This window comes from Pieris rapae, chromosome 15, assembly GCF_905147795.1.
Source record: "Pieris rapae chromosome 15, ilPieRapa1.1, whole genome shotgun sequence".
Classification (NCBI taxonomy): Eukaryota; Metazoa; Arthropoda; class Insecta; order Lepidoptera; family Pieridae; genus Pieris; species Pieris rapae.
In genome coordinates this window covers 6,989,020-7,004,509 of record NC_059523.1, presented here as the reverse complement: position 1 = coordinate 7,004,509, position 15,490 = coordinate 6,989,020, and the positions used below count along the sequence as shown (strand labels likewise).

Sequence of the window (15,490 nt, the reverse complement as noted above, 5' to 3'; positions counted from 1 at the left end):
AATATGTGTATAACCAAATATCAGTTTATATAAAGCTTTATACTATATTATTTTAAAATAGGCAGTTATTTTTTGATAACAGTGATTAGTACATTTTCCTTTGTAGCAATTACGAATGGAATTTTTAATGTAGAATGTGGGTGTATTGAAAATTTTATTACTGAAATTATAAAATCAATTAGGGCGTACTAGAGACTGTCAACTGAATTTTTGTAAAAAAATATATGTGAGATTTAATTGCTGTTTACGTGGGTAACATGTAGGCTTAATTTTTAAAGTGCCTTGATATAGTTCTTACGTTCACATATTCTTCCATTTAGCTGCACTCTAGTCTGTGATGTTAGTAATTTATTTCGAGGAAAATGTATAGAGCCTTTTTCGTATTAACGTGACTGAAATAAACTTAAAGTACGACTTCAAATATGTACACGAAATTGAATATTCCAGGGAAATGAAAACAAAAATTCCGAAATGTTTCATACATTGTGCTCCATTTTAAAACATTTAATAAATTGCCACTTTTAAAACTAGAGCAATAGAACTAAATCTATAAATCACTCGATAGAGTTTATTGCGTGGGAAAGTATAGAGTGGTCCTGGAGTGGTCATATAAAACTTTCTTTTACCTTATTTGTCAGTGGAATCGAATATTATTTGTTTATTCGAGAATAAATAACATTAAATGATATAATAATCTAAAATGTTTGTTTGGATGTGAATTGTTCTCTTTAACATAAGACGTAACATTGTTTTAGGACGTTTTGCATGTATAAAAGTTATACTTCTTTACATGCAAAACCCACGCAAATTATTATCAATCCCTCGGCACTACACACCCTGTAAAAAGGCTTTTTTTTCCTTATTTACACATTATTGCAATAAAATTTATAAATAAATAAAAGTTTAAAGAATATTGTTTCCTGGAGGATCTTATCTTAAGCCTTTCTTTCATGTGACCATTCCTACCAGTGATAAAAAGTTAAATGTTCCGGATCTTTTAGACTATTTAGCCAATATTTTCAGAGATAATTTAGCATTCTAGTTCAAAAGTAATTCCGAACTAATTAGTTAAAATTCCCGCGACTTAGGGTCCTTCAACAAAAGAGCGTACAAATTCTTAAAAGGCCGGCAAAGCACTCGCGAGCACTCTAGCATCGAGAGTGTCCATGAGCGGCGGTATCACTTAACATCATATGAGCCTCCTGCCCGTTTGCCCCTTTCTATAAAAAAAAGAATCTTTGAATTCGGAACATAGTTTTTGCATTTCATTCGTTACATATTTCTTCCCCTATAAACTAAAATTGCATTTTTTTCAGACTATAAATTTCGACTCAACGCGTGGTGGAATATCATTGGTGACTGAAAAGGGGATCCATAGCAGTAGTAGGCTATTGGTGCAGGCTGCGCGCACGTCAGATGCAGGTGCATATGAATGTGTACCGGATAATGCGCAATCAGCATCTGTGAGGGTGCATGTACTTACTGGTATGTGCTTATTGGTTTATTCATTAGAATTTCCTGTTAGGCAGCAAACTGGTAAAAGACAATTAATAGTCCACATTTACGAATGCCAAAAAAATAAATAAACTTGCATTTTCATGACATAAGATTCTTAATTTGATCTCTTGAATCCAATAAACAAATAATTGCTAACATACCATTTCGTTAAATTGTATTTTATTTTCCTAAAAGTCGACGTATTATTGATTGAAATAAAATGGATTTTGAAAATATAAAAGCGATAAAACTTTAAGTTACCAGCAGATACCCCGCATTTAAAATTGCGAAAGTATATAAGAATATATATAAGAACTGAATACCATCATTTGAATTCCTAACCCACGCTGAGCTATTCAATTATTTCCCTATGGAATATTTAATATACAGCACCGTGAATTATTGTAAAGGTTTTAATCAAACAATATATTCATATAGCTTTTATAAAGCACTCGGAACCACAATAGGCCGTTACGGAACATATTTTGCAATCCCCCTGGCGATGCTTTGCCTCGTTCCAATCTCTTTGAAGAGCAGTCTGTTGACATGCCTCTTGCCTAGTTAGATGGGCTTTTAGTTTTAGTGACGTTTCTCACGTAGCTTTTATTTTATACTTATGTTGATTTCTTTGATAGGCTTTGTGAATTAATATTTTTATGTTTAGCTGTAATATATGTAAACCTTCATCATCATATTATATTAAAAAATGTATAAGAAATTCTCGTCTACTAATATTGTGATAATTGTTTTTTGTTTGCATATATTATAATGTAATCAATAATGAGTTATTTATTTTCAATTGCATAGTAAATAGATATAAGAAAAAAATATTTACTAGATTAATAAAATCATTCATGCTACAACCACTCAACAAAGTAATACGAGATTGCGAGAACTTCTTTTTTAACAATTTATTATTTTCTCAGATTTCTCAATTAATCAGATTCCGAACTCAGAATTTTCTTACCTTTATTATCGGAAATGTAGCATTTGCTGAAGTTTAAAATACAAAAATAAAAGCAATAAAAGTTATAATTCTGACCAGTTAAGTAAATAACTCGGTTGGACGAACATTTGGCAAGACTGGAACAATTTCAGCCGATGTCCAATGATACGTGAAATACTTTGGAACATTGCTTACCGATCAACGCTTTTAATATCAGTTTTATTACTCCAGTTTGTGGAGAAAAATATAGCAAGGATTCTAAGCCATATATATCTGAGACAACATGTACAAATTGTGTATATATTGACTATTAAGTACAGTATGTCTGTGGGTAGAGGAGAGGTATCATTTAATAACAAAAATAGGTATCATTTGATACCAACTCGTTTCAGTAAAATCATATTAAAAGAACAAAAAATAATTACGCTAGTCAAATAAATTATTCCGATGTGATATAATTAATAAATAGGTGTATTGATTTCTGGTTATTTCATTTAGATCTTACAACTATTTTGTATAGTAGACGTAATAAGTTTTTGTTGACTTGCATAACTAAAGTCAAAGTCAAAATTTATTTATTCATATAGGTAACATAATGTAGGTACACTTATAAACTGAATAAATAATAATTTAATCTCATTTTACGGAAAATGCATTTAATATACCTTCAGAGATGATAATTGAATCCAAACATACACAAAGATTTGAAATTCCTGTAGGAATTTCATATGCATTTGTAACTAATAAACTAAAATGCTCACTTCAAATTCTAGTTTCGAACTAAGTTTATTTCATTCGAAAGAGCAAACTTAAATTCAATTCCAAACATTTGATTGAACATATGAACGCTCGATTTAAAAGTTAATGTTCTTTGCAAATATTTCATATATTGAATGAATATGCATTTTGTTTCAATTTTAATTTAACATTTTTCAGTAAATTTAATTTTGATGAACGTTGATGCGTTTCTCGCAACATAAAGCTTTATCGCTCGTTTATTTTCATTTTGTGTGGAATGCTTAAGTGTTTCATGACTACTATTCATAAAGGTTAAAATATATTTAGTATTGAGATAAACCTTTATTTAAGTGTTCGAGGTTGAAGGGTTTCTTTATTACGTTGTTGATAATAATAAACGCCATATTTCCATTAGTTGTTTGTTTATTTGTTATTTTTAACGTACGGTTTTTGTTATCTTTTATAAGTTAACTTCCTTATTACAGCCTTTAAGGTTATAAAATTATAAAATAAATCTTGGCTGCTAAAATTGTTTCAAACTATATATAAGCAACCGTAAGTCTATTTTAATATCGTGATTTTGAATTACCTTCGCCGGTTCCTAATGTACATGAGATCGTAATAATTACTAAATATAACCGAAGCAATTGCACCAAGCACTATAAATAAATATATATTTTAAATTAAAGTTATTATTTGATTGGAGTTGGTATTTTTTTTGTCGTCAGTTTATTTGGTTTTGAGTAATAAAAGGTCAATAAACACAAGTCTTATGTTAATTTATGGCAGAGGCAGCCAATTTTTAAACTTTATATTCTTCTAGGACTCATTTCACTGTATGTTTTATCAAAACTACAATATATCAGATATTAACTTGATATCCATCAGATAATTGCATAAACATCATGAGATCCACTCAAATTAGACATGCCCTTCAAATTTCTCACACTGACTCAATTCAACTTAGGATCCTTCGAGAAAGGAGTGTATTCCCTGGTGCATTTAGAGTACCCAAGTGTATCACTTATCTTCCTTTCTGTTTACTCCCTTTATAATAAAAAACAAAAGAATGAAAACCAAATGTATACTTATACTTTTTAATTCTAGGTGAATCGCCCGCAGCTATGCAAGGAAAAGCGCATTGGATTAAATACAGACTGTCATCAATCTTACAACTGATCGGTGCATTGCATTTGGTCAAATGGTGTATATCAGTGATAAGTAATTAATTGTAAAAACGTTAATAAATTTTACATTTTACGTCATATTGTAAAGTATGTAATGTAAATAATTAAAACCCTGTATTTATGTGATATTGTGACTGTAATGTCTAAATATATTATCTGTTAATGGCCATTATAATTTGATATAAAAATACTGAATAAATAATATCTAAATAGTATATAAATCAGGAGGCTGATCACCTGCTTGTCTATAAGATTAACAAATGATCAAGAAACAGATAAATCTGAGGTCTAAGACCAATCTCTCTCCGAACGGCTTGATCCTTTGGCGTTGCGTAGAGATGTGAGGTCTCTCTGGATTTTCTACCGGCCCGACCAGGAATAGTAATATAACACCACTGATTTATTTTATTTATATAATAATACTTAATAGCGAAGATTAATAAAATAATATTGAAAATATATTAAACTTTTTTAAATCGATTTTTTCGTCAGTTATGTATTTGGTGCTAATCGTGAATAAACTCTCTAAGTTTATGCATGCTGCAAAGGGCGTGCACTCATCTGGAAGCAATTGGCTAGAGTGGAAGTGTCCGCGCAGATGTTATGCAAGCCTGTGTGTGTTACATACAAATAGCATTACATTATACGGGATTGAAGACAAGCTCCTTCAGCTAATAATTTAAGTGAAGAAGAACGTCTGATCGACATATAGACGCACGTTTTGGTTAAAGAATCTTTGACATTGATTTGGTCAAATCAGCAAATCATTGTCCAGAAGCACTGCAATAAAAATTAAATCTTCGAAAGGACTATAAGACACGGAATTGGCACCAAAGCTCAAGTTGATTAAAAAAATATTTCGAATACACCTTTTGTACGGATAATGCAGTCACAAATTTTGTAAAATGATGTAAGACATCGAAATTGATATCTGTGGTAATGCATGGATTATATCCTTATCAGGGTATTATAATTTTATATAATTTGATTCCATTCCACTGTTGTAGCAACTCTATGTAGTATATCTATAGTCTAGTGATATTGTTTAAATAAATTAAAAATTGATTTCAATAAAAGATACGTTTTTAAAAATACTTTTATTTTTATATTAATACCAATTTTACTGAAAATGTATTTTTGTAAAAACTATTTTTTTTCTACCTACGCGTTGAACAAGGTTTATATAGAATATTAGATTAATCTTAAATCTGAGTTAGACCAATGGTCAAGTGAGTTATAAGTTATTGATGCAGGAAAATGAGATATTAGTAAAATAATATGATATCATATTTTCTTAGGATGATAGAGTTGCATACAGTTCTCTTAATACTGAATGTAGAACTTGCTTCACAATCAAAACAAATTGCATCAGCAAGCAAGTTTCTGGTTAGCAAAAGTTTCAGAAAAGTTTTCTTCCTAAAGTAATTTACAAACTTGATTTTCTTTTCTAATTTATTTGTTACAATATTACATCATAAATATTAATTTTGTATTTCCGCTCCACATTTGGAAACTTAAAGATATTTAAATTTTAATTTGATATATTGAAGGAGGAGCCGTACCATTTAAAAATCTTAAAACGCTCTTTCTGCCAGATATCCATAGAAAACACGGGAAAATGTATTTTACTTTTAGGGACTCAAGGTGTGTTTATTTATGTATATTCTTTCACGTGACGTAAATACGCCACTCAAGCATTTTCACCTATTTATTTCAACTCTCTTGACACCTTTTTGCTAAATTGTATACTGAAATTCTTTCACATTTTCCCTGACTATCACACCACTTGCTTTATATGAAATTCAAATTTTATTTCCTTTTACTTGTTGCGGCAACAAGGCAAATTTAAAATCGAACACTTGCCAAACACTCCTACATACATTACGCTATTAAAGATTATGTGACATAGAAGTTTTCTTAGAATGTTCATTTTATTATATTTAGGGTTATGTATTTCTGAATAATGTAATACTGTGTAGTTTTCAATATGTCGCTTCAACCATGACTCGAAACCAATTAAGCTGTGACTCTATTCATAACAGTCGTTCTAAAAAAAGCTATGCAAGTTTGAAAGCAGTGTTCTATACCGTTTTTCACAGTTTTTCCTCACGTCTGTAGCGGGTGTTTAGCCGGCGGCAGAGCACGCTTGGTTGGACCCAATCGAAACCTAACCGATCGAATCTGGGTATGCTATTTTTGTTCTTACTATTTTTAGTTTTCTAGGCCCGTATTCTATAAGGTAAATCAAACGTAAATCTAAAATCATTTTAAAGGATAAGTTTTCATATTATTATGTTATATGAACAAGTCAGAATAAATATGTATATTATATATTGTATTTTCTGACGATTCTAATAAGGTAATAATAATCAAATGTGTAAAACATATTTTATTAGATTGATGTTTGCCAAACATGACTGATTGTCACGTTCCTCCTGAGCCGAGCGTGCAATTCAATTTTTGTGTCAAGCCAAGCCTTTTTGACTAATCAAACCTAAGTTTACAATATAAATAAACGAGATTCTAGTACATTAATTGGACATAACATAGAAACATCTCCACTAAATGGTAGGATACGACGACTAATGAAAAAAAATTAATCCTCTAACTGACCTTTTCGGTAAGAGCTAAATATTCCCAAGAGAAAAACTGTCAGCAAATTAAGCCGGTCACAAGGTTTTAAATTTAATGCAATATTATCCAAGTATTAAATTGTTTGAGGGCTAAAAGCCGAAATTGGGATCACATCGTTAAATTTAATCTATATCCTAAAGCATTTAGGCCCTGGGGTTCGCCATGGATTATCCCGGATAACGCGTGAATAGTGCTGATTTAGCTGAGAAGTCTTGCATGAGAGCTAGATAATTCGCAACGAACAATCGTCGATACTAGGAAATTACTTGTATTTTTTAATTTTATACAAAACTGTTTGCTTTAAGGGTTTCAACGTATATTTCATACACTATTATCGAGAAAATTCAGGCCTGCTAACTTTAAACCAACATTATTTATAATATCAATAACAAACCCGTTAAAGAAGTAGATTCTGTTCGTGATTTAGGTATAAGGCTGGACTATAAAATGACATACAATAACCATATTGAAACAATTGTTGACAAAGCCTATAAGCAGCTTGGCTTTGTAAGACGTGTCAGTGAACATTTTCATGATCTTGACTGTATGAAAGTGCTATACTATACATACGTAAGAAATATTCTCGAATATGGCTGCCCGGTTTGGTCACCTAGTTACTCTGCACGCATTGACAAAATCGAAAAAGTCCAAAAAAACTTTATTAAATTTATTTCCTATAAGACTTTTAATAAATTCAATACGTATAGAGACGCGTGTGATTATTTTAAAATTAATACCTTGGATACTAGACGAAAACAATATGATATAATACTATTACATGACATTATCTCAAATAAAATTGATTGCAGCTCCCTCCTGGAAAAGTTGCCATTCCTGGTTCCTGCTTCTAAAACTCGTATTCGTACATTGTTTCATGTTCCTCACATGAATACTAATTACGCAAAAAACTCAAGTTTTGTATCGCGCTGCTCGGACATACAATGACCATTATTTAGGCATTGACTTGTTTAGGTTATCGCGGAATGTGGTTAAAACATGTATTAAGAATATACATAGCGCAAAATCATCTACATCAAAAGCACGACACACATACACACCATCACGTACACACCCACACTTTACACCATTACACAACACAACCAATTTAGGCTTAATTAATTAAATTTAATTAGTTAGTTAATTGTATTGAATGCTTTGTTTGTTCGTTCCTTTTTGTAAATCTTTTTAGTTCTAACATATCATGTATTCCATCTGTGGCTATGTTCTCGGTGTATTTTTTATTATTATTGATATTATATGTATTTTGTGGTAGCTGTAGCAGTACACAAAATAAAAATAAAAACACAGAAACGCAGTTTTGCTTATTATCTTTATTTGTCATCAGGTGGCTAAAATACCAGATGTTGTTGTTACCTAGAAACTTTTAACTTCAAAGTTTATTTATTTTGTAATGGAGACAAATATTATATGGCGATGAGTCACTATAACTATAAATTTATAGATCTAGCAATATACTAAATAAAAAAATATAATAATCTACTAGTATTAACAATTTTGAAGTGTGATATAAAACGACTATGCCAGCTCACAATAACACCACTGATTCGGTATATACATATTTATTTTACAAGACCAAAATACCATATAGTATACTCAATATATTCCCTGTGAAAGTTAACGAAAGTACGAACGACTTTCGAATTGACTAAACTGTGATAATGACGTTTCCGTGAAGTTACGTGAGTGACAAGAGGCTTTATCTGTTTGTTTATTAGATGAAAAAAGTTTACGGAAGTTTCTTCCTTAAGCAGTTGAAATAAGTATAATTTTGCGCCGAGTATATTATTGTTTACTTCGTAGATCTGAGTTAAAAAGTTTTATTCTAATTCATGTCAAGCTAATGTCCTCGAGACGTGTAAAAATAGGATTTTTATCAAATTTGCTTTAAAATCTCAGGTAGTAATTACAGCATTTATTACCATTACCACTTAATATAAAAATACCACAGATTAAATCATAATTAGCAGGATTATTTCACTTTTACTTTACTTTCTCAAATATATAAAAAAAAACAAATCAGTGGCTTCAACGATCAGTTTCCTGTGCCTGACACACGCCGTCGACTTTTTGGGTTGGCAAGCAGGTTTTCTCAAGACGCTTTTCCTTCATCGTTCGAGCGAATTTTAAATGCGCACATAGAAAGAAACTTCATTGGTGCATAACTGGGAATCGAACCTACGACCTCACTAGGCCAACACTGTTCATTTGCTATATATAAATATTATAGTATATATAAAACAGTAGCGTAGAAAGGCAGGAGTGCATTTATGATCTATTGGACCTAACCCGAGCATTCATGATGCGTTGAACTTAGAAGTAGGTACTAAAGTATGGCGAAATAAATATATTACAAACAGTCACAGACATATATTCATCAGCTGTAGATAATAACGACTGAATTATTTGGGTACCTAAATTTGTCCAAATATGAACGAGGGGTGAAAAATCTAAACGAGGGTAATTAATATCTAAAATTGCTACTAAATATTTTTTTTTAATAATTGGCCCACAAATACTTTAAAAAGGTCAAATAATTATAAACTCCAATGAACTATTAAGGCTATATAGAATTAAAATAGTTTTATCTTAATAGATATTAAGATACAATTATCTATCTTAATATCATGCGATTATAAAAGATTTCCTTCGCGATAATTATATTTATATAAGATATCAAGCGAAAATTAAACTTTGATCCTTATATTCTAAAGTCAACATTTACCGTGAATTTTCCGAAACTATGTTAATTTTCTGGCGCACAGAATACATTATCTAGAAAAATAAATATTCCCTTGGCTACTCTATGTTATGTTAACATTAATTCTAGACTAAGCCACGAGCCGAGCTCATATTTTCTTTTAATTATCCTTATTTAGACGGACTTAGCTACGTCCGGTATTAAACAAACTGATTACAACTACACCCCGCTTAACACTATAGCTTATACCCTATAATTTGGAAATTATCCCCCAAGGCGTCAGTAAATTAGCAGGTCATTCAAACACTTAACGTGCCAGGAAATTAGGTGTTATTCAGTTGGGAGAAAGATCACATTGGCTTGTTGATATTTAATGTTGTTCTTTATTACATTACGTGAGAATTGGGAATTTTATCAGATCAGCTATAGCTCAAGGGTCTGGCCCTTTCCGTTTGGGTTTGGTTAATCTACGAGATTAGTAAATACTTTTTAGATAGAGAAATTAAGAGTAGCCTGGATTATGTTTTTAATTATCAAGTCTAAATGCCTAATTCGTTATTGAATAGTATTTTACTCAAAAATGTTTTATTAGCAGTTATTTTAGGCTGTTTGAGACTTGTGATATATTTATATATAAAGTTATACAAGCTTCATTTATATATAATGTTATACAAACATTAACAAGTTGGTCTGTCTAATATTATACAAACTAGCTCGTGTATATTATCAGCTTATAAAACAGACCTAGTTTTTAACTACCACATATACCTATAGTAACATCACTAACTACCTAGGTTACACTGCAAATGTTTAGAAAATGAAAACCCGCTTAATGTAGAAAGATGCCAATACTTTTATTTTCGAAGTAATTTCCGTTCCTTTCTATACATCGTCGCATTCGATGGAATCACTTAGGTTCGTTAGGTTCATTTTCACGTATAACAAGTGTTTCTGCCAAATGCCAAATGAATACAATATACTACATTAGATTACCTGAAGAAGACTTCTAAAAATTTAAAAAAGTATTCATAAGCAATGTAACTGGCCAATTGTAAACATTTTCAGTGTTACCACCAAATAAAATATGTACCTTTCTCGACAGTTAGCAAGTATAACTATTATTATTATAAACATTGGTCAAGACAAATCAATAATCATTTCACAATTATTGTACAACTTTACAATTATAAATAAAAATATAATTGGTCCCTTCTTAAAAATAGACAAGCTTTTATGTCGTTAATAATCGGTAGTGCCCCAGTGGATTGAAAGGCATAATTCACCACGCCTACCAATGTTTTGACAGATGTCAAAAGTTTAAATATTTAACTCCAGTTCGTTTATGAAGATTTCCTTTGCACTACGAGCAACTGTAAATTGGGCAGAAAAACAAAATTGTAAAAGAAAACAAAAAACAATCGCATTTACTATTAAAACGCCTCGAAATATTTTAAATTAACATAATTCAAACACAGAAACTACATTACGTTATAAATATGTTTAATAGAAAAAAATGCATTAATTCATTAGATTGAAATTAAAATTCCATTACCATTTTATCAAACGCTATTTTTAAAACGCATCGCGTGTTAATCAATCACAGCTGTTTAAAACCATATTATTTTCAAAAACAAAACCTGTTATAAGAAAAGCGAAAAACATTCTCTTCGCTAATTAAGTAGTGTTTACATGCTCCAATTTCGTGCCACTTTTTGTTTAATGCGTACGTAAATATCATAGTGCCTGAAGCTTATAACTGAATGAAAGATTACCACACGTTGACACACTCTGTGAAATCGTGTCGAGATGTTTTGTGCTCATTTCAAAAATGATATGCAACTTTTTTCCTAACGTATTTTTCTCTTTATTTTAAAAAATAATATAATATGTCACAGTATTTTACATCAGGAAACCGCTGTGGTTTGTATTAATGTAACCATAGCAGTCTAGCGCGACAAATTCATATAAAATAGAAGTTCGACATATAAACGTGATAATAAAATGTGAAGAATTGTAGCCATACATGGATGTATATAAAAATAATAGTTTTAAATTTGGAGAAATTTTTGCTTTCCCAAAACCATTTTGTTTTACTGAAAACCAAACCTCAAGCTATTAGAGACAGTTTGTGTAATAGTGTTAAAATACATTTGAAGTCTGTCAGGCACAAAAGCCTAAAATAAATACGACAAATGTCAGACGCAAAATAGTCACTAGTTTCTTTTTTCCCAACCCAATCTCTGGTTAAGATCAGTCGTTATTGAAATACAATTTAGATCAAATAAACTATGTGTTCATTCTCCTTAATAATATTCTTGTATACAGATTTCAGAAAATCCCGAATTTCAGTTTTAAAAATTAAAAGAGAAGTTTTACTTACATCCGCTCGCCGTACACAGGATGTTGCTAAATTTCCCTAAAAATAGTGTACGTAGGTGAGGAATGTTAACAATGTGCTTTCACCCCGTTATTTCTGCTAAAAAATAATTTTAAAAAGTTTTCTGATGTAACGAAATGTTTTTATATTTAAATTTTGTTACAAATACAAGTTTCAGGTACTTGTAAAAAGCAAGTAAATTATACATACACATATTGTTCACAATTTATCTATTCTATATTATTAATTACGTACTGGCTTATTGATAACGTTAGTATCTGTTTTTTGTATGGTATTAATGGGAATTTTCTTTCTTATGTTACAGGAGGCAGACGAATAATATTACTAAATTATAACGATATTAAAAATATTCTTAATTTTACTCCTTCTGTACCTGACAAATGATATGGATTTTTATTTTCATCATATGAATTTATTTTTGATTTATCATAATATGAATTTTAACGAAAAAAGGCTCTGAAGCGAAAAAATACTACCAGCCCAAATCCTGATTTTGTTAATAACAATATAAAAATGTGTAGAATAAAAACAGATACAGAAAGAGTTTTGATATTTCTCTTTTATGATAATATTTAGACGAATTTAGGATCGTTTAAGATACCAGTTTGTATACTGTAATCTTTACAAAGCGTTTGTTAAAATCAATAATTTATCTTTGAATTAAAAATATAGAATTTATTTAATTGGCATCAGGCTGTGCGTGCGCGTGATTCAATTGTGTACATAAGTTAATGTACACAAACTTGCCCCAGTCTGAAACTTGCCGCAGTCTGACAATCTACGGATTCTTACGGAGGGAATAAAAAAATATTGATTTTGCGTTCCCTAATTGCCATTATTTCAAATTAACTCTGATAAAAATCAAGAGACTGATTGCAGATAGATAAAAAAAAAGTTAATGTACACAAATGAACGCGTATATTAAAATTTACATCCAATTCTTAAATCAAGGGCGTCCATCACTCTTACGTATATTTATCATCCAGTTCTTTTTTTACAAAAGGTTTGTAAGCACCTGTAACCCCAAGCTCTTCATCCCACGTTAAAGCAGTTAATTTCTGCAATACAATAAAGATATAAATAACAAACCCAAACATTTCGCATCTATCAGAAAGGCACGGTGAAATAGAAGAATGCACTTATATTACTGTGGAAACAACACACAATTACAGTGTCAAGGTGAAACATTATGTGTTTGGGATACAGCAGGCTTTTATTTACTGATTGTCTATGATGAATCTGGTTTTCGCTTTAAAGCATAACTTATGCTATAGGCTACCCGTGCGTATCAAGAGCGTGTCAAACTTGAGAGACAGCGCACACAAATTTCTTTCCTGTAAAAGCACAATAATATTTTATTTCCTCAACTCCTGGTTCTGCTAACAAAATGGCTTTGGGTCGCTGCACTACTGGTGAAAGTAGCATGAAGTATAATGCTTAACAATCGAGTAGCTTACTCTATAACAACCCTATTGTCGCCTTAAGTACTTTTGGCCAACGTATATTACGATTTTTTGCATTGTAAAATTATACACGTATTTTAAATTTATAATAATAAAAATATCTTAAATTTCTTGTAAGAAATCACGAGGCCGTTGTCCTCGGTGTCTGCTTCATACAAAAATAGGTTTGCCTTTAATAATATGAAAATACCTTCATATTATTTAAAATAGAATTATGTGTAAAGCTTTACTCTTGAGCAAACGCGATGAATGCTCAGTGATTTTCATCAGCATACATTCAATGCAATTTTAATTATCTTTCTGAAAGCATTATTGAGAGGCTTCAAAAGTTTAATTACCTGTTTTGATGTTGGTTTGTAATTAATTTTGTTAAACTCAATTCAAATAATTGTACTATATTGTTGTTTGGAACTAGTTTTCAGTGTTTAATTCAATGTACTTCAGCTGTATTGTAGATTAACCGGGAGCAGCTTGGCTTGGTGCAAAGAAGACGACAAAAAACAATTAGATTTCAATTATGTAATGAATCAAAACTATTAACAAAAAGACGTCATTTTGAACATATAAAAATATCAGTTGTATTTCATAAATATTGTAGATTTTAAAGAAAATAATGCTTTCCTTAAATATATGTTGGAGTAAGAGGTTTATTATTAAAGAAGAAAGTCATATGGATGAGGAACGGCAGCACTAAAATATTGGTGCAAGAGGTCAAAACACATGGAGAAAGTAAGGTAGAAAGTCAAAGGCAGAACAGTTCATGACTGATACGAATATTGTTAACAGGGCCCGTTTTAGTAGGAGAGCCCGTGGGAGGTATTTTTTACCACTTTTCGATAGGCTAGCAATTATAGGCATATTTGTTTATAAAAAATATGAAATAAAAAATACGTCTCATCTGGTTATCAGATCGGTGAAGGACGACCTCCTACGGGCTCTTAGACCATTTCCTGTCAAAGCAGCGAACGAAAACCTAAAAAATGACTAAAAGGCAGTGAAATAAGCTTTTCTGACGTTGTAAATTAGTTGGTTATGTTGATTACAGCCGAATAATTTCTTATTGGTTCGACTGCTAAACATGTTTGTCGAGAAGGCGTAGTATAGTTGATGCTTTTACTTAAACACATGCAGCCATACATATGGGTAACAGTTAGGGTGGAGGGACCAACCATACCTGTATGTATAGCAAACCAATACTGTGGCCCCTAATTTATAGATCGTCATAGAAAGCTGATACTTACCTATTAGAAAAAACAAATGTTCGCGAAACACAGAATAAAATCGGATACACCCTTAAAAGGTTTTATTAAAACGACACTCCGCGACAACTTTGTCACTATATTTATCACTTTGTATTTTTGTAACAATATTATCACAAAGTTACAAAATAATTTTCCTCAGTTTTGAAAATAACACGTTCTTTGATATAAAGGAAGTTATCTCTGTGGTTTAATTAACTTTGACGTGGCCTCAACGTTGTTTGCGTGGGTACAATGTTATTGTGAACTTTATAATAGCCTTGAATATAAAATAGAATTCTGTTAACATCATGGATGTTATTATTGTATTTTATTTACGACCATAATTTTAACCAAAGATCAAACGTCGCGCAAATTTTCAGTATTGTACAAAGAAATAATTGTGTAAAAATACAGAGCAGTGATGGCCTAGTGGCTCGCTCCGTCTTGTCACTCACATCCCTGAGGTTCGATTCTGGTTGTGCACCAATGGATTTTGTATCTATATGCACATTCTACATTAGCTGAAACTGTGAAGGAACACATCGCGAGGAAACCGAACTTCCTTAGACACAAATATAGCGCCGGTTTACTTAGTAAAGTGAATTGTTTAAAGAATGTCATTTGTTTTCTTTATGTTACATGTGTATAAAAGTCATCAATATTGCAA

General features: G+C 31.0%; 1 protein-coding gene across 1 annotated transcript in view; it reads left to right on the top strand.

Moving 5' to 3' along the window:
• LOC110996757 (zwei Ig domain protein zig-8-like) overlaps nt 1–4,596 on the top strand; it is a 28,582-nt gene extending 23,986 nt beyond the window's left edge. The window contains exons 6-7 of the mRNA XM_022264583.2: nt 1,317–1,485; nt 4,289–4,596. Of these exons, the coding sequence (XP_022120275.2) occupies nt 1,317–1,485; nt 4,289–4,410 (291 nt within the window). The 3' untranslated portion in view covers nt 4,411–4,596. The remainder of the gene's footprint in view (nt 1–1,316; nt 1,486–4,288) is intronic.
• The last annotated feature ends 10,894 nt before the right edge of the window (nt 4,597–15,490 follow it).